We start from the raw sequence: 26,291 nt of genomic DNA, 5'->3' as shown, positions 1-26,291 counted from the left end.
TTATGCAATATCTGTCTATTTAGGTAGTATTCTTTTCTTCTTATCAAAGTGGGCAAGTTCACATTTTCCCACATTATGCTTTATCTGCCAAACTTTTGTCCATGCATTTGACCCAACAATATTCTGCTGCAGACTCTCTACCTCCTCTTGACGAGTCTTGGTGATCTTGGTATGCTTAGCAACCAAACATCCAGTCTCTTCATCCAACTCATTAGTCAAAGGCCCAGATTTCGCCGTCCACTCCATTCTTTTTGTTAAGTTGCTTTTGTTGTTGGTATGTAAATCAATTTCAATATTTTGCAGTTTCCATTGTCTTTGCCAGCTGTGTCTTTGTTGCTAACTCTTTCACGGCTGGATCACAGGATCCTATCTATAGGTTCCACCCCAGGAGCAAAACAATCAAGCTGTCACTCCAGGGCAATGCTGAGGGAGTGCTGCACTATCAGGGGTGCCGTCATTTGGATGAGATGTAAATCTGCTTGTCTTGGTGGATGTTTAAAATCCCGAAGGACTATTTCGTCAAAGAGCAGGGGAGTTCTTTGGTGTCCTGGTGAAAAGTTCTCTGTCAAACAAATATCACAGACAAAAAAGAAATTCCCTGGTCATTGCAGCTTGTGGGAGCTTACTGAGTGCAAATTGAGTGCTGTATTTCCTGCATTTCTACAGTGAGTACTGTTCAGAAAGTACATCATTGTGTTTAAAGCACTTTGGAACATCTGGACATAGTGAAAGTGCTGTATAAATGTAAGTTCTTTCTTTTCCTGGTTTCCCTTTAGTGTGTTAACTCTCTAGTTTGAGTTTTATGAGATATCACCACTGTAGAAACTGTACCATCTGATTGCCTTCCAAGTGCATTCCTTGTTCTAGAAGTATGTGAATGCCCCTTGATCCTCAAACCGCTCACCCCACACCCCCACATATTCCCAGTCCCTATCTCTAGATCCCAGGATTTAACTGTATTTTTCTACAAGTTGTATGTTCCCAAATGCTGCTTGTCCCCACAGTGGTCTGGGGACTCGGACTCTTCATTCCAACTGTGGACCCTGAGACCCCATTCCCCCACCGTGTGGCCAATCTCATGATTCCCTCCTGCTGTTTTCATGTTCCGAGATCATTCCCAAGACTGAGGAGTCACTGCCTCAATGAAACTTCTTGACACTGCTGTTTTGTTCAGAGAAAAGACATTCCTGAACAGAAAACCCAACATCAAACAGGATTGCCAGCTGGAATGGAACTGGGGATTGTCCCTGTGAATTGCCACACTGTGAGATTTGGTTATATTCAGGATGCCCAATGCATCAACATTCATCTCAAGTCTTTTACACCTGAAGTCATATCAAAACCTCTTAACGACTAGCGAAGTAATTACTTGAGCTGTTAAAGCATTGAAGGAAATTTGTTAGCTTAATTGTCCGTGCAGACACTTTGCAATGCAATGTGATACTAATGCTGTGACTTCAGTTCCCACAGTTGGCTGATGTTAGTGTGGGGTTTCTCTTGCTCGACCTATCCTCTTGGCTGAGATGTGGTGACCTTTGAGTACAAGAGTTAGGACATGATTTTGATGTTGTACAGGACATTGGTGAGGTCTCCTCTGGAGTATAATGTCCAGTTCTGGTCTTCTTTTTAAAGGAAGGATATTATTAAGCTGGAGAGGGCTTAGGAATGATTTACCAGGATGTTGCTGATCATGGAGGGTTTGAGTTATAGGAGAAGCTGGATGGGCTGGGACTTTTTTCACTGAGGTGTAGGAGGCTGAGGGTGACCTTCTAGAGATTTATAACATCATGAGAGGCATAGATAAGCTGAATGGCAGGTGTATTTTCCCTAGGGTGGGCGAGTTCAAAACTAGGGGGTATATTTTTAAGGTGTGAGGAGAAAGATTTAAAATGGACATGAAGTGCAATTTTTTACACAGAGAGTGGATCATGTGCGGAATGAGCTTCCAGAGAGAGTAGTAGATGTGGGCACAGTTACAACATTTAAAAGACATCGAGATAAATACATGTATAAGAAATATTTGGAGGGGTATATGCCAAGTGCAGGCAGGTGGGACTTGTTTAGTTCAGGATGGTGGTCAGCATGGACTGGTTCGACCAAAGTGTTAGACTCTGTTACTCTTTGACCCTCAGGTTAAATCATCCCCAGTCCTCCCTCTCTTATGAAAGAGCAGCGCTACGATCCGGTAACTCAATCATGACTTTACCTTTATCCTACAGAAAACGTAGAATCCAATTTGTACACAGCATCTTCCCCAAAAAAAGAGCAATTTGAGAAGAGCCAGACAGTCCATTTCTGGTTAATTAGTCCAGAGATAAATCTTGACTCTGGACACAAGATAAACTTGCTCATTGTTTTTTGAATCATAAACATGGGACACTTTACCTGGGGGAGAAAGCATTATTGTCCCATTTGACAGGCATCACTTCCAGTGGTGAAGAGGAAGGAATCTTACCTTTCCGATTTGCCTGGGTTCAGTTGCACCCTCCCAGCTAGCGAGCTGGTTCCAGATCCAGTCTGATTTTGGGTCACTGCTGTTGACTTTGAGGCTTAGCCCTGATTGTACTGCCCAACCAATACTGTAGATCAGTAGCCACAGGGGAAACATTGTCCCGAACATCTCAATGACCTGTAACACAAAATAAAGGATATTTCATCCTCTTGGTTTGATAAGAACTACCTTTGTTCCACCGTCTCATTAGAGAGAAATGACTGGTGGCAACTTAATCTGAGTCTCGCTACGCCACAGACAAGGGACATTCATGATTAGGTCAGCTGCTATAGGACCTGAGCCACACCATTGTTGTCACTTCTCTCTGTGTGCCAGTCATCTAATCTAATAAACCCAGCACATTTTAGGTGACATTATGACTTTTTCAATGCTCTCATGGATGACCTCTCATCCTCCCTCCACTCACTGTAAACTGGGGCCCCTCCAATGACCCATTGCCCGCGCCCCAACTCCCAACAAAGCACATTGCTGCTACATTGCTGGGATCGGACCAATGACAGGAGTCAAAGTCGCTGTTGTAAAATTTTCATCTCTGATGTCAAACCCTCCATGGCCTCACCTCTCTCCATCACTGTAACTCCTCCAACCTCACAATCCTCTGAGGCTATGAAACTCATCCAATTTGGTGAAAGCAGAGACAACAAATCATTTCAGTTGGAAATTTGTGGGCACTCGAGGGAAATAATCTTGCAGGGCTACTGGATGACAGCTGGCAGAATGGGGAATGATCAGATTGTTCCACAGAGAGACGATTATGATGCAGTGATCCAAATGGACTCCTTCTGTGCTGTTATACCCCTCTGGGTTGGATTATCTGGGAATTGCCACTGTGGCTGATTTGTTTAATAGGAAAAGGGAGCTCTGAGGTATTTCTGAGAGGCGGCTCCTCAGAAACAGATACTGTTAAAGGTTAAGTGTGATGTTAGGGCCCTGGGTGCCGTGGGTGTCAGAGGGGTAGGGGGGATAAGGTGCCAGGTAAGTAGGGTGCCAAATGGGGAGGATGCCAGGTAAGTAAGATGCCAGCTGGGAGCGTGCCATGGAGTCATTAAACAATACTGTTTCGAAGCAGACCCTTTGGTTTAACTCGTCCATGCCAAACAAGATTTCCCCAGGGAAGGAGAGGCCAAAACTAAGGGGCATATTTCTAAGGTGAGAGGAGAAGGATTTAAACGGGACCTGAGGGGTAACACTTTCACACAGAAGGTGGTGCATGTGTGGAATGAACAAGTGGAGGAAGTGGTGGAGGCTGGTACAGTTACAACATTTAAAAAGCATCTGGATGGGTACATGAATAGGAAGGGTTTAGAGGGATGTGGGCCAAATGCTGGCAAATGGGACTAGATTAGTTTGGGGAAACCTCGCCGGCATGGACTAGTTGGGCTGGAGGGTCTGTTTCCATGCTGTATGAATCTATGATGTGGTGTTTTGAGTAGATCAGCCAAGGGGGTGGGATTTGTGTCTGGCTGAGGGCAGGTTTGGTCGGGTTGGTGAGGGGAGGGATGGTGGGTGTGCTTCCAGAGTGTGTGGGTGCTCTGGGGAAGGTTTGGCTGGGTAAGGGTGGGGCAAGTGGTATGGTGGGATATTGTACTGGGAGTTGGGAGAACGGGTTGTATCAGGTCTGGTGCAGCATTGCCTCTAATTTTTCTGACATGCTGAATGTGACAGCGACGTCTGGAACTGGAAGTCAGTGCCGTAATCAGTGTGTTGATTCTGATCACTGTGTGTAGAACATTAGAGCAGTCGCGCATACACAGCTATCGCAGCTTATGTTGGTCTGGTCAGCAAGGGGCTTAGGATCAGGCTTGGCGCCGTTGCCCCTTGGGGGTGTGTCAGGCCCCCGGAGCTGTCAGGTGAGGATCTCGGGGAGGTGTAGTCGGTGTGTGTGTGTGTGTGTGTGTGTGTGTGTGTGTGTGTGTGTGTGTGTGTGTGTGTGTGTGTGTGTGTGTGTGTGTGTGTGTGTGTGTGTGTCACTGTCTTATTTCATCAGAACCATTCAAATGTCTCTCCTTTTCAGTGAGGATTTTAGGAGGGATCACAAGCAGAGAGGAATTGCCCCTCAGAAGATCCAGTTTCCCTGGCAATTCCTCTGGAGTCTGCTACAATGGGGTTCTGCAGGGTCCCCCTGCACACCTCCCATCTACACTGGAATAATAACTCTCTGCCCAACATAAACACTGCGTCAATGGCCTTTATGAATCATCTTCCAAAAATCTTCTGGGCAGCTCCTTTTAGATCAGTGCAATGTGTCATGTAAAATACTCTTCATCTCATCTCTCTGATTCTTTTGAGATGTTTTAATGTGGATGGATTAAGTTGTAATGCCAGCACTTTTCGTTACGCTTCATTCCCCTCTTTCCTTCCTACAGCAGAGTAAACCACATCTTTGGAACTAGGATCATATGAATCCACAGCATTCACAATTATTGCCTCTTGTATTAACTTTATTGTGATGAGGCAACTTGAAAACTGCATTCGGAGCTTTAAATAGGTTCTGTTCCTCGAACACACCCTTCCTGTCATTTAACTGGCTGGTATGTTGCTTATCAAGCAATGCTTCCCATTGGAATTGTTTGCACGTTTGATGGAAGAGCTCTGTCCTTTCCTATTGAAATGCTAAAGTAAAGAATTGATATTCTCCTTGTAAGGTCTGGCTCCTTAAATGGGAATTTATTGCTGGGAAGAATAAAATCTGTTGAGAGAAGAAGGTTTTACTTATCGTGTCTCCTTCAGAAAAGTTTCAAAGAATTTTACTTCTGACTGATAAATTCCCTGTTGACTTCTGCATAACCAGTTAATGAATATATGTTGTTTTTATGGACAAAAATATAATTTCACAGATGCAATGTCAAACTATCACACAGCTGTCGGTTTATAGAATCATAGAATCCCTACATTTTGGAAGCAGGCCATTTGGCCCATTAAACCCACACTGATCCTCCTAAGAGCATCCCAATCAGATCCACCCCCTACCTTATCTCTGTAAGCTTGCATTTAGCATGGCTAATCCACCCAGCCTGCACATCTTTGGTTCAAGATCCACTCCAGACAACTGAGGTCAAAATCTCAGCTGGCATTTAGTGCAGTGTAGGGAGACAGCTGCACTGTCTGAACAGCCACTGTTCAGATGATGTCCAGATTGTAAGCAGGTAATTCCTGCTCTCGTTTTGAATTGCGGTACTTCTAGGTTCAATGGAACAACGATGAAGTGAAATACATGCTGGAGGCCAAGCCACCCTCTCCTGAAGGCCCTTTCCTCATTGACGGAAAGGTCAGATTTTTTTTTTTAACTCAACCACTGGACCGGGAACAAGTAGCAGAGGTGAACTATAGAATGATCGGATCCTAGAGCACACTACGAGCCCATTTGGCCCATTGCGTCTCTGCTGATCGTTTGATAGCCTGGCACCCTAGCTCTTTCCCCACAGCCCTGTCTCTGATGAATCAGTTTACACTTCCTTTTCAGGTAGCATGTTCCAGTCACCAGAACTCACGACCAAAATGAAAATTGCAATGGCATTGACATTTGTGTTCTCTCGTTACTGATCAAGCTACCAGTGAAAACACTTTGACCCAGGCCATTCGATCACACCTGGCTTAGGGTTCTGGTCATCACAATTACATTTCTCCTTGGCTGTTTCTGTCAAATAGCTGAGGTTAAAAGGTTAATGGAAAAGGAAGTGAAGGGAGAGGAATTTGTTTCACTTCTCCACTGGACAGTAAAGAATGCATAACATTTCAATGAAGAGGAGCAAGGAAAGTCTGGCCACATTTCTTCCTCAACAAAGAAATATTATCTATTTATTTATCAGAATACGAAGGTTTTGGATAGATCTGTAGCTCGGGTTGTGGGTGTTGAGGCTGGTTGGCTCGCCGAGCTGGTTGGCTGTTTTGCAGACGTTTCGTGACCTAACTTGGCAACTGCTCACCCGAGCCAAGGACCCGCTCCCCGCCATGGACAGGACCAATGTCATCTACAAAATTCCCTGCAGAGACTGTGAGAAACACTCCATTGGACAAACAGGAAGGATACTAACAACAAGAGTACGTGAACACCAACTGGCTACAAAAAGACACGACCAGTACTCACTCATCTCAATCCATGTGGACATGGAGAACGATGACTTCAACTGGGACAATATCAAGATCCTGGAACAAGCAAGAAGAGACAAGCACGAGTATTCCTGGAAGCCTGGCACTCCACGAAGCAGGCTATTAATAAACACATTGAACTCGACCCCATATACATTCCACTACGGGGGAAAACCGGAAGTGAGGCAATCCATCGCATCGGACACAAGAGGTGAAAAACCAGGCGGGAAAACACACCGACGCTTCATCGGAGGCTGCACTGATGATGACCCAGCATGGTAATGAAATGTCTGCAAAACAACAAGCCAGCTCAGCGGCCAACCAACCTCAGCTTATCAGAGTACTGTCATGGAAAGTTGCACTGTGTAAATTAGCTGCTGTGAAAACAAGGTATAGAGATGGATGAACACAGCAGGCCAAGCAGCATCAGAGGAGCAGGAAAGCTGACGTTTCGGGCCTAGACCCTTCTTCAGAAATCTGAAGAATCTGCTTGGCCTGCTGTGTTCATCCAGCTCTACACCTTGTTATCTCAGATTCTCCAGCACATGCAGTTCCTGCTATCTCCGAAACAAAATTAGCTGCTGTGTTCATTTCACTATGACAACGATTAGGCTGCAAAAAAAAACCCTATTGTGCATGGATTGGATTAGATTAGATTCCCTACAGTGTGGAAACAGGGCCTTTGGCCCAACAAGTCCACACTGACCCTTGGACCATTGCACCCAGAACCATCCCCCTATAACCCACACACCCCTGAACACTATGGGCAATTTAGCATGGCTGAATTACCTAGCTTGCACATCTTTGGACTGTGGGAGCAAAAGCAGAGCACCCGGAAGAAACCCACGCAGACACGGGGAGAATGTGCAAACTCCACACAGACAGTCACCTGAGGCTGGAATCAAACCCGGGTCCCTGGTGCTGTGAGGCTGCAGTGTTAACCACTGAGCCACCGTGCTGCCCCATGGATTGATTGAGAAGTTGTGTGATTATGAAAGGTGAGTTGTTTTAAGTGTATAGATTCTTCATTTGATGTTTGAATGAAATAACTTCACTGAAAAGCAAACTTAACGTCCAACATGATTAATGTTTCCTTTTTCATTTCAACGCCAACAGCTCAGTTGAGTGGCAGTGAAAAATTGACGCAGAAGAAGATGCAAGGCAGATAACAAATTTCCTCTTGTCTCCAAGCTGAAAGCAACTTCTTCAGCTCACTGATGTTAATTTGTGACATTGATGCAAAACGAGTGCTGCATTCTCAAAACACCAATGGGCTTTTCATGATAAATCTGAATGAGAGAGAAAATGAAAGGATGGAGGCATCTCTGAATGTTAATTGTCTTTATCAACAGATACTGCTACTTCCAGCATTTTCTGCTTTTATGGTAAGTGATTCATGTTCTAGTGAAGATAATTGAGGTCTTGAAGATTATGAAAGGGCTCGACAGGATACAAATTGAGAGGATGCTCAAACTTGTGGGAGAGATTAAAACTAGTTCCTATACGTGCAAGATAAACTCTAATAATTTCAATAAAGGGCTCAGTGGATAACTTCCTATCTCATTGTATTTATTCCTGGGTTGTGGATGTCACTGATGAGACAAGTATTTATTGCTTACAGGGCAGTCAGTCACATTGCTGTTGGTCTAAACTCACATGGAGAACAGGGCATGTGAAGATGACAGATTGTCATCTTGATCCTGATGGGTTTTTCCAACAGCCATCAATGGTTACATGATTACCATTAGGCTGTCCTTTTAATCCAGATTGTTATTGAATTCAAATTTTACCATTTGGCAGGATTCAAGCCCATGTCCCCAGAACATTACCTGGGTCTCTGGATTAACAGCCCAACAATAACACCACAAGGACATTGCCTCCCCTTAGCTGACTACCTTTCTGCCGTCTCACCTACTAATTGACTTGAGTCTACTTGACCAACCATTGCTGACCCCGACCAGCTGAATAACCCCCAACTAGGCCTGACTACTCCTCCTACCTTGACCACCCCCTAAACTGATTGCCCATCCTGACCTGAGGTACCCCCCTAACTTGGACTAGTAGGATCGAAGGATCTGTTTACATGCTCTACATCTCTATGACGCTTGACCCACTTAGCCACTCACTCACCTGCCACCTTCTGCACTTACCTCACCAACGTATCCTTCCTACTACACACAGACACAATCACCAATTTGATAATATTCCCACCAGATCCCTCGGCAACTAGCCCTAAGAGAGGAGGAATGCGGTTTTCCCTGCACAGACCCTGCAGCACTGCAATGGAGCTCTTCGATGAATGTCGAACTTTTGGGAAAACTGGGCTTGCAAGACACAGTGAGAAATGTAGAGCAATGTAACATGTGGATAGGTTCATGTGCGCCTCCAGCAATAATTGGAGGTGAGTATTCTGTGCAGAATTATTCATGTACTGAGGGAAGTGAATATACTTCCAAGGGATTTCAATCCGTCTGGGTACGGGCTCTCAGACATGATGGGCTATTTAGATTTGGAGGTTCAGCAGAATCTCGACAGATTCTTGCCTCACTGACTCTCTAGATATTTCCAATTAACCAGCTCAGACATGTAATAACATGCATAGAACATAGAACAGTCCAGCACAGTGATGGACCTTTCAGCCCACAGTGCTGTGCTGAACATGAAGCCAAATTAAACTAATCCCCTCTGCCTGTCCTTGGTCCATATCCCTCCATTCCTTGTATATTCACGTGCTTCTCTAAAAGTCCCTTAAATGCTCCTATCATACCTACCTCCACCACTGTCCCCTGGCAGCATGTTCCAGACTCCTACCATACTCTGTGTAAAAAACCCGTCCCTCACATCTCCTTTGAACTCTTCCCTCTCTCACCTTAAATGCATGGCCCCAAGAATTAGGCAGTTCAACTCTGAGAAGAAGATTCTGACCATCAACCGATCTATGCATCTCAAATTTATTGGCTTCTATCGAGTTTCCCCTCATCCTCTGCTACTCCAGAGAAAACGACCTGCGTTGTTTTAGCCTCTCCATATAGCTCATACCCTCTAATCTAGGCAGCATCCTGGTAAACCTCTTCCGCACCCTCTCCAAAGCCTCCACATCTTTCCTGTAATGTGGTGACCAGAATTGAACTCTGTGGCCTAATCAACATCGTATAAAAGATATCAGATATGATAGGGTACTGTGTTCATCCAGCTCTACACCTTGTTATCAACATCACATAAAGTTGCAACATGACATCCTGACTCTGGTACTCAATTCCCAAACCCATACAGGCAAGATGCCATATGCCCTCTTTCCCACCCTATCTACTTGCATGGCCACTTTCAGGCCACGTCTGGAACAAGTGAGATTTGAACCCAGGTCTCTTGGCTCAGAGGTAGGGACGTACCAACAATAGCCCCTTCCCAACTTTGCAGAATGCTAATGTGGCTGACATTCAATTAATCAGAACACGCTCCGAATTTGATTTCAGTGACACTCAGCGCTAACGTGCTTTTGTACCAGGATAATAGGAAGACCTCCCCAAAACCTCAGTTTAGTGTCTCACGCAAATCTGTTTCTCAGTCACAAATTAGTGATAGCACTTAGAGCACAGTGAAGAAAGAAAAGAAAAACAGAACCTGCATTTGTTCAACAGCGTTTATTATCCCAAAACTGAGCAAAGCACTTGATAGTGGAGTAACTCAAGTGTCGAAAATGAATTTAAATGCAGAAAGATCCCATAAACAGCTATCAGATCATGACCAAATATCCTGTTTTTCTCATGATATTGGATAAGGGGTTGGCATGCTGGCCAAGCCAGCATTTATTGCCCGTCCCTAATTGCCCAGAGGGCATTTGAGAATCAACCTCATTACTGTGACCCAGACCAGGTAAAGATGGCAGAAAGCCATCTTCTGTGAATTATTTCCCAAGCTGCAGGCATAATTGTGTTTTACATTTTCAAGAATGCCCAACAACAGGCGTTAATCACCAGTTTCAATCCTGGTCTGTGAGTGTGAGTTGGCATGAGGGTTACAGCTAAGAAAATTCCTATCCACCCCTGCACTGCAGGTGGAAAGAAAAGGCACTCCCTCACTGTGTGAGCTGCATCTGGTCACCATGGCAAGAAACAGGATGACAGATGTTATACTGTACTGCAAAAGCAAGAATCTCAAAATCAATTGCATACATACCAATGTCTGTTTCAGCAGTCTCACTCAAAGTAACGGCTGCAATGTCCCACTGTCTACTGTTCACAGCACCCTGAGACTGATCTGTATATATTTTTTCATCTTTTACTTTTATTTGGGCTCACCTGTTATTCTTAATCTATGTGTACCGTGTTCTGGTATTAATCCTTCTTGTGTTCAGTAACTCATCAACTCAGTCTTTTAATAGATTAAGAAAGCCTTGTTAAACTGGTTCATTTTAAACATAAATTTGTTTGTTTGGGGAGAAAGACAGCCAAAGGAAAGGCATCTTTTGTAAATTAATATTGTTATGACCAACTGAGGGGAATGTGGTGAGTAAAGAAGGTGACATTCCTTCTCATCACGGAAAGTCTCAGTTTGGGGGGGGATGGTATCTCATCTGGATCTGTAATTATTGGGGAACTTGACAGATGTCATTTGCACAATGACATGCGTTTCAATGCCATATTCAAAGAAGTAAAAGGAGCAAAGTGCTCCAAAGCAGCTCGAACATAGAAGACATTTGACCTTGCGCCATAGAGGAGGCACATTGGGCACACAGACATAGTAAGAACTGTCGATGCTGGAGTCAGAGATAAATGGAGCTGGAGGAGCACAGCAGGCCAGGCAGCATCGGGACTGGGGGCGAGGGGGGCAGGAAGGGTAATGTTTCAAAGGATCCTGACTCAAAATGGCAACTTTCCTGCCCCTCTGACGCTGCCTGGCCTGTTATGTTCCTCCAGCTCCACGCTGTATTGTTATTGGGCACACACTTGTTCAAACTGGTGGGATTTAAGGATTGTATTGAAGGAGGAGGGGGAATGACTTAAGAAGCGAATTCTAGACCTTAGGTCCCTGGAAACAGGAGGCACCTCTGTCAATGGTGGATCAAAAAGATTGAGCAATAGGCAGAGGAGGATATCAGAACTATAGATGGAGGTGGGGCTGTCAAACATTATAGAGATTGATAGAATGTAGGGCCATCCAGACAATTGAACGCAAGGGTGTAAATTTTAAAAAGGGATGTTGTTGTATGGGAACCAAGATAGACTAGTGAGCCAAGGCTTTGTGGGCAAATGGATTTTGGATGAGTTAAAATTTACAAAATTTACGGAAGGTGGGTGGCTGCCTAGAAGAGTATTGGATATGAACAAAAGCTGGAAGTAATGAAAACAATAATTAAGGATTTAAGCTGTAGATGAACTAAAGCATAAAGAAATGAAATGATGTCCTCTCTGCTCTTTTCCTTCAGTGAAACGAGAATTGAATAATGGTAGCTTCTACTGAACGTCAATGTACTGGAATCGCAGTCAGTCGATGAACATCTTGGAAGGAACTGGTGTGAAAAATCTTTGTTATTTAAACCAAGGTGCTAATCTGTCTATTTCTCAACAGGTTAGCAACTTCATCAAACCATTGGCAAGCATTTCAAGTATTTCCTGCAATGTGTGATCGCACTGGTTACTCATTCAGTGAATACGATGCCAACCCCACCCCCCAGAGATGTATGCAGAAGAATCATTGCTTATTTCATTTGCAGAGCATCATCATAATGTGCTTGTGAAGTCTAAAGGCCATGTTTTGCCTTCAATAAAATGCCTGGACAAATAAATTGCCCACAATATATAACATTGAAACTGACTGCCCAGGAGAATCATACCAGTGCTGTCTCTACGAAAGAGCTATCAATGTAGCCACAGTGATTGTATGTAAGTTAATACACTGGGCTCTATCCTGTGCACACTATTTCAACCCAACTGCACCTATTTCAACTCAACAAAATCGATGACATCTGTTTGCTCATTCATTACTTAGGGCAATGCCCTGACTAATCAGAGTCAACTTGCCTGGTTTAAAGTTGAAACAAATTTTGCCATTTAGCTGTCAATTAGCACCAACGAGAGCATTCTCCATGGAAACGTTCTACCAGTTAGAGTTAAATTGCAATCAACAAGCACTGTTCTCTCATGCGGTACAAATTTGTTTTGTTTTTAATTGGTATTCTTGCGAAATGTCCTGATAAGTGCAAGATGAAAGGCTGTCATAAAATGTGTCCTTTTTTGAGCAATACTCGAGTTCTGTACGACCAAATGAAATTCTCCTCTGGCTTCTCTTCTAACTTTCAGCCAGACAGACTTCAGGTTCTAAAATTAAAATAATTTGATTTAACAGTTAGAGCAGCCTCTCATTGAGTCCTTTCTTTATTTTGTCTTCCTGAAGCGGTGTGGTGGGTGTGTGGAATGCGCTGCTGGCAGTGATAGTGGAGTCAGAAACTTTAGAGAGTTTTAAGGGATTCTTGGATAGACACATGGAGGATAGTAACATGTAAGGTAAGCAAGATAGATTGATCTTAGTAGGATAATAGGTCGGCACAACATCGTGGGCCGAAGAGCCTGTACTGTGCTGTACTGTTTGATGTTCTATACTTAATTTATTGATTTGTGTTAGACTGGGTGATGCCAAAAGAAGTTTCTGAATCCGTGGTCTCTGTCACCCAGACGCATAGGGTCAGCAAGCACATAGGAACGCTCCTACCTCCAAGTGCCCCTCCAGGTCATACACCATCCTGACCCAGACATATGTCAACTTTTCCTCCATCATCCCTGGGTCAAAGCTCTGGAACTCTCTCCCTAACTGCACTGTAAGAGCATGAACACTCCATGGCCTGCAAGCAGTTCAAGAGGGCCCACAGTCCTCGCCCCCCTCCCCCTCCCTCCCGAGGGCAATAGATGACGAACTGTAAAAACCACACCCCAGAGAATGAAAGTAATAAAATTAGACTTCCTTCATTTCCCGCTATCGGTAACCTCTGTTGGGCCTTTGGTTGTTCGGTAGCAATTGTCCGACCAGCTTGTGAAACCATGACAGAGAAGGGCATTCTATGTCAACCACTTAGTTGGAGACAGGAGACGCATAGAGAGTAGTCAGTATAAACGTTATAGATTCAGTTCCTACAGAAGAACATTGGTGAACCAATTGAGGCTTTCTGATGTTCTGCAGTTTTCATAGTCATTACTTTTGTACAATGTAAGCATCATTGAGATAAACACTGCTGACAAGTTCCAAAGTATTAGGGAGTTCACAGTGAGAGTAGGAACTGCCAATGCTGGAGAATCTGAGATAACACAGTGTGGAGCTGGAGGAACACTCAGAGGAGCAGGAAAGCTGATGTTTCGGGTCGAGACCCTTCTTCAGAAATTGGGGAGGGTAAGGGGATTCTGACATAAATAGGGAGAGAGGGGGAGGCGGATAGAAGATGGATAAAGGAGCAGATAGGTTGAGAGGAGACAGACAGGTCAAAGAGGCTGGGTTAGGGCTAGTGAAGGTGAGTGTAGATGGGGGGTTAGGGAGGCGATAGGTCGGTCCAAGGAGGATGGACAGGTCAAAGAGGCGGGTTGAGGGTAGTGGGTAGGAGATGGGGGTGGGGCTTGAGGTGGAAGGAATAGTGAGGGAGGTGGGACTATCTGGGCTGATTTTGGGATGCAGTCGGGGAGGGGAGATTTTGCAGCTTGTGAAGTACACATTGATACCCTTGGGCTGTAGGGTTTCCAAGTGAAATATGAGATGCTGCTCCTGCAGCTTTCAGGTGGAGTCATTGTGGCAATGCAGGAGGCCCAGGATGGACATGTCGTCTGAGGAGTCAGGGGTGGGGATGAAATTGAAATGGTTTGCGACTGGGAGGTGTAGTTGCTTGTTGCGAACTGAGTGTAGGTGTTCTGCAAAGCGGTCCCCAAGCCTCCACTTGGTATCCCTGACATAGAGGAGGCCACAACGGGAACAGCGGATACAGTATACCACATTAACAGACTTGCAGGTGAACATCTGCTTGATGTGAAAGGTCTTCTCAGGGCTTGGGATGGGGGTGAGGGAGGAGGTGTAGAGGCAGGTGTAGCACTTCCTGCGGTTGCAGGGAAAAGTGCCAGGTGTGGTGGGGCTGGAGGGGAGTGTGGAGCAGACGAGGGAGTCCTGGAGAGAGTCACCCCTCCGGAAAGCAGATAATGGTGGGGAGGGAAAAATGTCTTTGGTAGTGGGGTCAGATAGCAGATGGCGGAAGTGTCGGAGGATGATGCATTGGATTTGGAGATTCGTGGGGTGTTACTTGAGGACGAGGGGGATTCTGTTTTGGTTATTATTGCAGGTAGGGAGTGTGGAGGATGAGTTGCGGGAAATGCGGGAGACATGGTCAAGGGCATTTTCGATCACTGTGGAGGGGAAGTTGCGGTCCTTGAAAAACGAGGACATCTGGGATGTTCGGGAGTGGAATGCCTCATCTTGGGACCAGATGCAGTGGAGGTGAAGGAATTGGGAATAGGGGACGGCCTTTTTACAGGAAGGTGGTGGAGGTGTATTCGAGGTTGTCGTGGGATTCGGTGGGCTTAAAATGGATATCAGTTTCCAGGTGGATGCCAGAGAAAGGGAAATATTAGGGAGTTTATAGTCATCAGGACAGGCACAAGAATACCAAACCTCAAAGAGAACATCAGTTTACAATTCATTTGAGAAAAAGCATGCTGATTGGTTGGCACCTGGATTCTGATTGGTTGAGTTGTTGCCATGGTAAATGCCCTGGTGTATTCTGCATGATGACTTATCAGAGTTGACTCGCTTTTGTTGAATTCACACTAAAATGTTGGAGGATAGCTGATCCCAGGATTGGGAAGGTGGAGGGTGGTGGTTGGAAGAGCGAAGTCCAGCAGATATTGAACAGACAGAGAAAGTTTGAAAACAAAGAGTAGGTTTAAGAAAGAACACTGGAAGAAAAGCATTTGAGAGGGCCTTTCCTTAAGGTGGGGCGAATGGGATACAGGGGCAAGTTACAAAATGTGGTGCCATCAAAAGTGAAAAAGAATGAACACAAGCAGTTTGGTTGTTAGAGATGGAGGAAGTTTGCAGGAAACTGAAAGTGGGGTTAAAAATTTAAATAAACTTCTGAGACCCTCCACTGCGTGAGAGATTGGGAAAGAGGCTGAGAAAGGTGGCACTAACACACAAACCCAGCGCTATCCGTCTCCAGCACATCCCCACTCATCCTCACATGTTGCCTAACTCTTTCAACAGAAGTGAATGTCTGCTTCAGGGCTCAGCAGAGCGACTCCCAAATATGCAGGCTGTGAGCCAGCGACCTGAGCAAGCACAGGTTGGGGGATTGCAGGGCACACAGACATAATTGTGTGGCACAGTGGCTTTGTGGTTCGCACTGCTGCATCACAGCACCAGGGACTGTGTTTGATTCCACCCTCGGGTAACTGTCTGTGTGGAGTTTGCACGTTCTTCCAGTGTCTGCGTGGGTTGCCTCTGGATGCTCCGGTTTCCTCCCACAGTCCCAAGCTGTGCAGGTGAGGTGGATTGGCCATGCTAAAAATTGCCCATCATGTGCAGGCAAGGTGCGTTGGCGATGGGAAATACAGGGTTAGGGCAGGGGAATGGGCCTGGGTGAAATGCTTTTCAGAGGGTCACTGTGGACTTATTGGGCTGAATGGCCTGTGTCTTCACTGCAGGCATCCAATTAATTATTCAGTCTACACTCAGAACAGGATAGTTCCTGCAACTCTGCTGAAGTGTCAGATATTGCTGATTTACTACAGAATTGAATATGCTTGATTTTTGTTTAAATTGCATCATTCTTTCATCTGTACCTCCCTGCCAGCCTCCCTCTTTCTCAATATATTTGCCCGTAATCTCTACCTTTCTATTCCTTTAGTGTTCTTTCTTTCACATATATCTGATGAGGACACCCCCTGCTGCCTATTAGGTATGTCCTCCCTCAGTGATGAATCCATATTCCTCCATGTTGAACAACACTTAGAGAGAGCACTGAGGCTGACAAGGGCACAAAATATCCTCTGGGTGGGGGATTTCAATGTCCACCACCAACAGTGGCTCGGCAGCGGTACTACTGATCCAGCTGGTCGGGACCTAAAGGACGTAGCTGCTAGACTGGGTCTGCGGCAGGTGGTGAGGGAACCAACAAGAGGGAAAAACATACTTGACCTCATCCTTTCCAATCTGCCAGCTGCATCTGTCCATGTCAGTACTAGCAGGAGTGATCACTGCACAATCCTTTTGGAGATGGAATCCGACTTTCACATTGAGAATAACCTGCATTATACTGTGTGGCTCTATCACCGTGCTCAATGGGACAGACTTCACACAGATCTAGCAACTCAAGGCTGAGCATCCATGAGGCAAAAGGCCATGCCAGGAGCAGCACCAGGCATGTCTAAAATATTGTGTCAGTCTGGTGGTGACCAAACAGGACCACTCGCACGCCAAACAGCGAAAGCAGGAAGCGATAGACAGAGCTGAGCAATCCCACAGCCAATGGATCAGATCTAAGCTCTGCAGTCCTGCCACATCCAGTGGTGAATGGCGGCGGACAATTAAACAACTCACTGGAGGAGGAGGCTCCACAAATATCCCCATCCTCAATGATGGACGAGCCCAGCACATCAGTGCAAAAGAAAAGGCTGAAACATTCGCAGCAATCTTCAGCCAGAAGTGCCGAGTGGATGATCCATCTTGGCCTCCTTCAGTGGTCCCCACTGTCACAGATACCAGTCGTCAGCCAATTCCATTCACTCCACGTGATCTCAAGAAATGGTTTGAGACACTGGATACTGTAAAGGCTACAGGCCCTGACAACATCCCAGCAATGGAACTGAAGGCTTGTGCTCCAGAACTTACCGCTCCCCCAGCCAAGCTGTTCCAGTACAATTATAACATGGTATCTACCCGGCAATGTGGAAAATTGCCCAAGCATGTTCTGTACACAAAGAGCAGGGCACATCCTACTGGCCAATTACTGCCCCATCAGTCTCCTCTCGAACACCAGTAAAGTGATGGAAGGTGTCAGTAACAGTGCTATCCAGCAGCACCTGCTCAGCAATAACCTGCTCAGCGACACCCAGTTTGGGTTCCACCAGGGCCACTCAGCTCCTGACCTCATTACAGCCTTGGTTCAAACATGGACAAAAGAGCTGAATTCCAGAGTGAGGCGAGACTGACAGCCCTTGATATCAAGGCTGCATTTAACCAAGTGTGGAATCAGGGAGCACTAACAAAACTGGAATCAGTGGGTATCAAGATGTTGAACTCTCTGGTGGTTACAGCCATATCTGCCACAGAGGAAGATGGTTGCGGTTTTTTTCCCTTTATTTATTCATGGGATGAGGGGGCCACTGACTAGGCAGCATTTATTTCCCATCCCTAATTGCCCAGAGGGCAGTTAAGAGTCGACTACATTGCTGTGGGTGTGGGGTCACATGTAGGCCAGACCAGGTTAGGATGGCAGTTTCCTTCCCCAAAGGGCATTAGTGAACCAGATGGGTTTTCCTGACAGTTGGCAATGGCTTCATGGTCATCATTTAGGATTTTACTTCCAGATATTTAGTGAATTCAAATACCACTAGCTGCTGTGGTGGGATTTGAACCCAGGTCCCCAGAACATTAGCTGGGTCCCTGGATTAATAGTCCAGCGATAATACCACTAGGCCATCGCCTCCCCTTATTGTTGGAGGTCAGCTGCAGGACACCTCTGCAGGAGTTCCACAGCATACTGTCCTCGGCCAAACATCCTCAGCTGCTTCATCAAAGACCTTCTCTCCATCATAAGGGAAGTGGGGATGTTCGCTGATGATTGCACAATGTTCAGCACCATTCATGGCCTCTTGAATATTGACTTAGTCCATGTTCTAATGCAGCTAGATTTGGACAATATCCAGGCTTGGGGTGACAAATGGCAAGCAACATTAGTGCCACACAAATGACATCCAACAGTGTTACCATCATTGAGTCCCCCACTGTCAATTTCCTGGGGATTACTGTTGACCAGAAACTCAACTGGACTCATCACATTAACACAGTGGTTGCTAGAACAGGCCAGAGACTAGGAATACTATGTTGTGCAACTTACCTCCTCACAATCCAAAAGCCTGTCCACCATGGACAAGGTACAAGTCAGGAGTGTGATTGAATACTTGCCTGGATAGATGCAGCTCCAACAACGCTCAAGAAATTTGATACCAACCAGGACAAAGCATCCACTCCCTCCATCACTGACCCTCAGTAGCAGCAGTGTGTGCTATCTACAAGATGCCCTGCAAAAATTCATCAAAGATCCTCAGACAGCACCTTCTAAACCCACGACCACTTCCATCTAGAAGGACAAGGGCAGCAGATACACGGGAACACCAATATCACCAGCCTCCCCTTACTCACCATCCTGACTTGGAAATATGTTGCCATTTCTTCAGCATTGTTGAATCAAAACCCTGGAATTCCCTCCTTAAGGGCTTTGTGGGCCAATCTACTGCACACGGCCTATAGCGGTTCAAGAAGGCAGCTCATCCTCATATTCTTAAAGGCAACGAGGGACATGCAAAAAGTGCTGGCCGAGGCAGTGCTCCCCCACATCCATTGAGTGAATAATGCAAAAATAGCAGTGAGTTGTTTTGAGAAAGTAATTCAGGGTTTGAGTGGCTGTTACAGCTTATGAAATTTGACACTTTGACACTCACAATCATAGCATGAATCACCCAGGTAATAAGCATGAACAATTTACTGTTGATGTAAATGTAGCATGTGTTAGTGCATATGTTATATTACTGGTGTAATCTAGCACTGCAGCAATTTGAGAATATCTTCTTACGTGTTGAAATCTGGAATCATTTAAAGCCGGCATGATTATTGTTAAAACTCAATTGGATCTCAAGTGTCCTTGAGAGAAAGAACTCACTGTTTCAGATTTGGTGCCTCACAGTCACATCCAAACTAATACAAGTGATTGTTTCATTTCATCAGAAAGTTAAGCAAGGTCGGGCACTGAACATGGATGTCACCAGAAATTATTTAAATCACATTTGTTCTGCTAGTCTGTGTTTATTTGATGCTTACAAACCTAAACTGGGAAATAGGAGGTCAATTCAATTTCACCAGTGCTGAGGCAATTGAATGACCGGTGACAATATGTATCCAACAAATTTATTTTGTGCAGGTGGCATTCTGGTTTGCTTGTCAGCAGTCACCTCCAATGCTCAACCTATCTCCAAAACTCCAGTTGGAAATTCTCACAATAATGATAGAGCGTCTTACAGCCTCCACCAAGTACTAGACCTGGAACAGAGTCATAAAAGAAAGCTACTGGGGAGGAGAGGGAATAGGAGAAGAACAAAGAACAAAACAAAACAAAGAAAATTACAGCACAGGAACTGGCCATTTGGCCCTCCAAGCCTGCGCCGATCCAGATCCTTGATCTAAACCGGTCGCCTATTTTCCAAGGATCTGTGTCCCTCTGCTCCCTGTCCATTCATGTATCTGTCTAGATACATCTTAAATGATGCTATGGTGCCTGCGTCTACCACCTTGGCTGGCAACACGTTTCAGGCACCCACCACCTTCTGCGTAAAGAACTTTCCATGCGTATCTCCCTTAAACTTTTCCCCTCTCACCTTGAAATCATGACCCCGAGTAAATGAGATAACAAAGTGTGGAGCTGGATGAACACAGCAGGCCAAGCAGCATCAGAGGAGCACAAAAGCTGACGTTTCGGGCCTAGACTATCAAACCAACCAAACACACCATAATGTCGACCTCTAATGCAATTCTTCCACTGTCGCTGGGTCATAATCCTGGAAGTCTCTCTCTCAGGGCATTGTGGGTCTATCTACAGCACATGGACTGCAGCAGTTCAAGAAGGCAGCTCACGCGCACCTTCTCATGATATGGATAATTAATGTTGGGCTAGCCAGCAATGCCCACAACTCTGAATTTTCTTTTGAAAAACTACAAATGAAACTTATTATTTATATATTGGGAAATTAAACTTTTACTCTGCAGTCAGAGGGTCTAGGCCCGAAACGTCAGCTTTTGTGCTCCTGAGATGCTGCTTGGCCTGCTGTGTTCATCCAGCCCCACACTTTATTATCTCGAATTCTCCAGCATCTGCAGTTCCCATTATCTCTGATACAATTTTAACCCCTAGTAATTGAATCCCCCACTCTGGGAAAAAGCTTCTTGCTATCCACCCTGTCTATACCCGTCATGATTTTGTAGACCTCAGTCTGGCCCCCCTCAACCTCCATCTTTCTAATGTAAATAATCCTAATCTATTCAACCTCTCTTCATCGCTAGCACACTCCATACCAGGCAACATCCTGGTGAACCTCCTCTGCACCCTCCCCAAAGCATCCACATCCTTTTGGTAATGTGGCGACCAGAACTGTACTCAGTATTCCAAATGTGGTCGAACCAAAGTCCTATACAAGAGTCGACAAAGTAGGAGCAGTATGAACCTGGGTTATGATTAGACAGCCTGAGCTGTAGGGTTGCAATTCAGGCTGGATTTGACTGACAAATGGCATTTTCCCTGACTGCAGAGTAAAGATTTAATTTCCCAATAAACTTCATTTGTAGTTTTTCAAAGAAATACTCACAGAGTTGTGGGCATTGCTGGCTAGCCCAGCATTAATTATCCATACAATGAGAAGGTGGGGGGTGAGCTGCCTTCTTGAACTGCTGCAGTCCATGTGCTGTGGGTAGACCCACGCCCATGAGGGAGAATATTCCAGGATTATGACCCAGCGACAGTGGAAGGATTGCATTAGAGGTCGACATTACGGTGTGTTTGGTTGGTGTGTTAGTGGTGTTCCTTTGTAGTGGCTGGCCTTGTCCGTTCAGATGGTCGAAGGTGATGTCAATTGTGAATTTCTGCAGTGCACCTTGTGGATGATACACACTACTGTTCCTGAACATTGGTGGTGGCAAGAGTAGATGCTGAAGGTGATGGTGTCAGTGCTAATCAGAGGGGAAACTTTGTCTTGGATAGTGTTGTTGGAGCTGCAATTGTCCAGGTAGTATTCCATCACTCTCCTGACTTGTGCCTTGCAGATGATGAACAGGGTTTGGGGACTTGGGAGGTGAGTTATTCAATGCAAGATTCCTAGAATTTCCCATACAGTTATAGTAAATTACATTATAGAGGACTCTGAAGCAAGATGGACTGTTTAGATCTTAAGCTAAGACCATCACTTCCTTTTTATTTGCCAGATGTGGACATTTCTGTGAGAATTCAACATGAAAGAACAGATCCTCAGAATCAGAGTCAAATACTTTTGGAAGAAATTCAGAAGAGGCCTTTCTCTCATGGAGTTTTCAAGCAAATTGAGATAGTGTAGGGAGATGGGCTTAGATTAGTTCACAGTTCGGCGCAACATCGAGGGCCGAAGGGCCTGTTCCGCGCTGTATTGTTCTATGTTCTATGTTCTAATTTGTTGCTTTCTGTCCACCAATGTGGCATGCTGGGATATGAGGAATGGCCACAGGAGTTGGGATTGATTTCCACTGGCTGGTCCTGGCCTGGGCCACTGGTCCCATTCCCCTTGGCTCCAAGGAAACTCCTCTCCCACCACCCCCAACAGCCCCAAGCCCCGGTAAGTTGCACCCTCTTATAGCACTCCTGACCCAGGCCCCGGACCTGACCTGTCCTGTGAGGGGACGTGGTGACGTGGACGGTGAGAACCTGGTGTAAAAAAAAGAGGCTTCCTCGAGAGACACTCACTGTGTGACACCTTAGCATGGTTTGGACTGGCATGTCCCTGCATTCCTCCTCTCAGTGTCAACATCGAGAGAGTGGGAGGGACATCGCCTTCAGTGGCTAATAATTTACAACTTGAGGCCTAGACTAGGGTGGGCCATCTTGAACTTCACCCACAAAATATCCAGTTAGGCCAGTGTCAGGTAGACAGGCTCTCTGGGGAGTTTTGTGACTTCCCCACCATCACCTACAACTGGGCTAATGGGGTTTATATTTCTGCCCCTGGGTTGGGACTCAAGCACAAAGCCACTTGAGTGGGAAACAGGATGGTTACTCACTTTATCAGTTACACCTCCCTGTGCAGTCTGCTCACCGAGCATCCTGTTTTAATCAGCAATTTATATTGATTGCTCCCCTCCTGTTTCTCGAGTTCTGACTTGCTTCCCACCTACAGAATCCCTTAAGCTAGCTTTTAGAAGTCACAAGGTAGGGTCACATTGAAGACAAAAGAACACGTGTCCCCAGACTGTGAGATTATGAATCCACCGTAACTTTCCGAATGTAAAAGCAAATGAGTTAGAGTTTCAGCTGCTGTGCTTCTTTCTGTGATGTGATGCTGTTTTAATTCCTGCTTATACAATGTATAGTCCTGCATTAATCATGTAGTGCTCCAATTCTGTTTGGATTTGTCTCTCACGCTTTTTCAAAGATACTCTGTTCTGGGCAGAACCATAGCTTCACCCAGCACTGAATGAGGCCATTCAGCCAAATCGCTACTACTCTTTTGAGGAGCTGAATGTTCCGTGTTCTTTTGCCCACAGACACCGATTTCTTCCCTTTCCAAATATTAGCCCAAATCCATTTTGAATGTTACTGCTGGATTTATGGCACCATTTTAGGCAGTACACGTACAGATGCAACGCATTAAAAAAAATTCTTGACTCTTCTCATGGAGACAAGCGAATCAGAGAACTTTCAGGACTACTGGTGAATTCAGGTAAAATAAAGAGCTCCCTGGCAATACCAGTGTGGTCATAATGGGCTGAATGGCCTGCTCTGATCAACGAGCTTCATTCCATTCCTAATATCACTGTGGGTGCCCTTATATCTCAATGCAACGGTTCACCATCACTTTCTCCAGGATAGTAAAGGATGGAAAACAAATGCTGGCCTAGCCAGGGATGCTTGCATCCCATGCATAAATCATAGAATTGCTACTGTGCTGAAGGAGGCCATTCAGTCCATTGTCCTGTGCCGGTTCTATTCCATGGTGCTTTCCTCTTGCATTTTCCTTAGACCCCTGCACGGCATTTCTATCCAAATAACCCGCTGGAATGCCGAAATAAATAAATAAACATACTCCCAGATATTCTAATTCACTTGAAGATTATGATGGAATCTGGTCCCAATATTATCTTTAGCAGCTCGTCCCAGACCACAATGATCCACAGACTAAAAAATTAGCTGCTACACCTGCTTCTTTTGCAAAACGCTGTTGAATTTCTGTTGACTCCACATCGAGTGTTCTGCCAGAGGAAGTGTTGATTCTGTTTGTTACAATCAGTCAAACCCCTTGGGTATCAGGCTTTGCTACTTGAAGGTTTTACATCATGCTTGCATCAAACTGGATCAGACTTGAACAGTAGTTTGCAATAGATCACTCAGACATGGGAAAAGCAGAAAGAATAACACCAGCTTCAACCACAAGCAATTCTTAGGGGATTTAACAAAGTAAGATGTCCCAAGGTGCACCCTCCCTCTCAAGAAGGTCAGGAAAGTGACGTCCTTTCATTGAACCACAGAATCCCTACATTGTGGAAGCAGGTCATGCAGCCCATTGAGACCACACAGACCCTCTAAACAGCATCCCACCCAGACCCACCTGATCCTATCCCAATAGCCCTGCATTTGCCATTGCTAATCCCCCTAGCATACACATCCCTGGGAACAATGGGTAAATTAGCATGCCAGGTCCATCAAATCTGCAATTCTTTGCGACTGTGGGAAGTAACCGGAGCACCCGAAGGAATCCCACACAGACGTGGGGAGAATGTGCAAACTCCACACTATCACTTGAGGTTGGAATTGAACCCAGGTCCCTGGCATGGTGAGGCAGCAGTGCTAACCACTGAGCCACCATGCCAACTCTCTGTGGTGAGCATGGCTCTCAGCACCTACCTAAATGATCTGATTATAGTTCGTCCGTTTCCCAGGACTACAAGGGGTTAAATACAGAGTAAATCTCCCTCAACACTGTCCTAATGAACATGCTCAGTACAGGGACAGCATGGGGTTAGATACAGAGTAAATCACCCTCTACACTGTCCTCTATCAAAAACTCTCAGGACAGGGGACTGCACAGGGTTAGATACAGAGTAAAGTTCCCTCTACACTGTCCTCATCAAACACTCACAGAACAGGAACAGCACAGGAATAGATACAGAGTAAAACTCTCTCTTCGCTAATCTATCAAACACTTCTGGAACAGGGGACAGCATGAGGTTAGATAGTAAAGCTCCCTCTACATTGGCCCCAATCAAATACTCCCAGACCAGGGACAGCACAGGGTTAGATACAGAATAAAGTTCCCTCTACACTCTCCCCTTCAATAACTCTGAGGACAGGGGACAGCATGGGGTTAGCTACAGGGTAAATCTCCCTCTACGCTGATACCCCATCAAACACTCCCAGGGCAGGAACAGCATGGGCTTAGATACAGAGTAAAGTTCCCTCTATACTCTCCCCCTCAAACAGTCTCAGGACAGGGAACAGCACAGGATTAGATACAGAGTAAAGTTTCCCCTATACTCTCCCCAACATACGCTCTAGGACAGGAGGCAGAATGGGGCTAGATACAGAGTAAAACTTTTTCTACACTGTCCCCATCAAAAGCTCCCAGGACAGGAACAGCACAGGGTTAGATACCAGTAAAGTTCCTTCTTCAGTGTTCCAGGTCAGCTACCACATTTTTTACCTCGTACAATTTTGATTCTCAGCCGTGGAAATACTTGAAATCACTGTCACTCTGCCATAACTCACTGACAGTTCCAGTTGTTGATAACTGTACCGCCCCTCCAATTACTTACTGAATCAAATTCACTCACCACTTTTCAAATTACGCCAGTCCCCTGCAGTCCTGTTTACATCCAAAAGTAAGGAATATTCAGAGACACACGGATATAGCGCAGATTATAATGCTAGCTTGCAGAGTTGACTTGTCTGGTTGTGATGTTCAGTGTGTTGTCCCAGCCTTCCAGAGCGAATTGTTCCTCAGTTCCTACTCCTGGGACCCAGCCTGTTTGCCATTCAGTCATTTCCTGACATTGTCCAACACTTTTGTGATATCAGGGCTGAGGGCTGAGAGTGTCGGAAACCAGATAAATTGAACATAATTATCCCAAAGTAGCTACTTGCTTTTCAGAGACATAAATGGTGATTAAATAATTGCGTTGTATGACATGTAATGGATTTTGGGAATTGCCTGCAGTGTGAACTGGTCGCACAGTGGGCGTACTTAATCCAATTCAAATAAATGATCACTCTCATCGGTTTACTTCATACATTTTCAGTTTCTCTTTTAAACAGAAAAAGGGCTCACTGAAGTGGACAAAGTGGGAGCAAGCTTAATTTCAAAGGAAGCACGTTCTTCACCCTCACCAGTTAGACCCCTTTGACCTGTAGCAATGTCCCTAAATTCGAACCAGTAATTGTCCCCAAGTGAATCCCTGATACCTACAGCATTCTGCTTTGAAACAAAATGATCTGAAATGAAAACAGAGATAGGAGCAGCTCTTTTATGAATTAAAAAAAAATGTTGTTGAGGACATTATCTGGTTAAAATAAAGTTGAATAGTATTGACTTAAGAATGAGCAACAGTGTAATCTCGAAAGGGAAAATTGACCCAATGAACCTGGATATTTTTTGATAAATTAACCCTAATTTCTAGTCCTATCCACCCTGTTCCAAAAACATGTACAATTGTCTCT

General features: G+C 45.2%; 1 protein-coding gene across 2 annotated transcripts in view; it reads right to left on the bottom strand.

Moving 5' to 3' along the window:
• Positions 1–25,572, bottom strand: part of LOC125459760 (cadherin-5-like) — a 53,693-nt gene extending 28,121 nt beyond the window's left edge. For both annotated transcript variants that reach the window (XM_048546574.2, XM_048546575.2), the window contains exons 1-2: positions 25,409–25,572; positions 2,456–2,629 (exon numbers count right to left, since the gene is read on the bottom strand). In XM_048546574.2, coding sequence (XP_048402531.1) covers positions 2,456–2,620 — 165 coding nt within the window. In that variant the 5' untranslated portion in view covers positions 2,621–2,629; positions 25,409–25,572. The remainder of the gene's footprint in view (positions 1–2,455; positions 2,630–25,408) is intronic.
• Positions 25,573–26,291: the final 719 nt, after the last annotated feature.

Source organism: Stegostoma tigrinum, chromosome 16, assembly GCF_030684315.1.
Source record: "Stegostoma tigrinum isolate sSteTig4 chromosome 16, sSteTig4.hap1, whole genome shotgun sequence".
Taxonomy (NCBI): Eukaryota; Metazoa; Chordata; class Chondrichthyes; order Orectolobiformes; family Stegostomatidae; genus Stegostoma; species Stegostoma tigrinum.
This window is presented reverse-complemented; position numbering and strand designations above follow the sequence as displayed.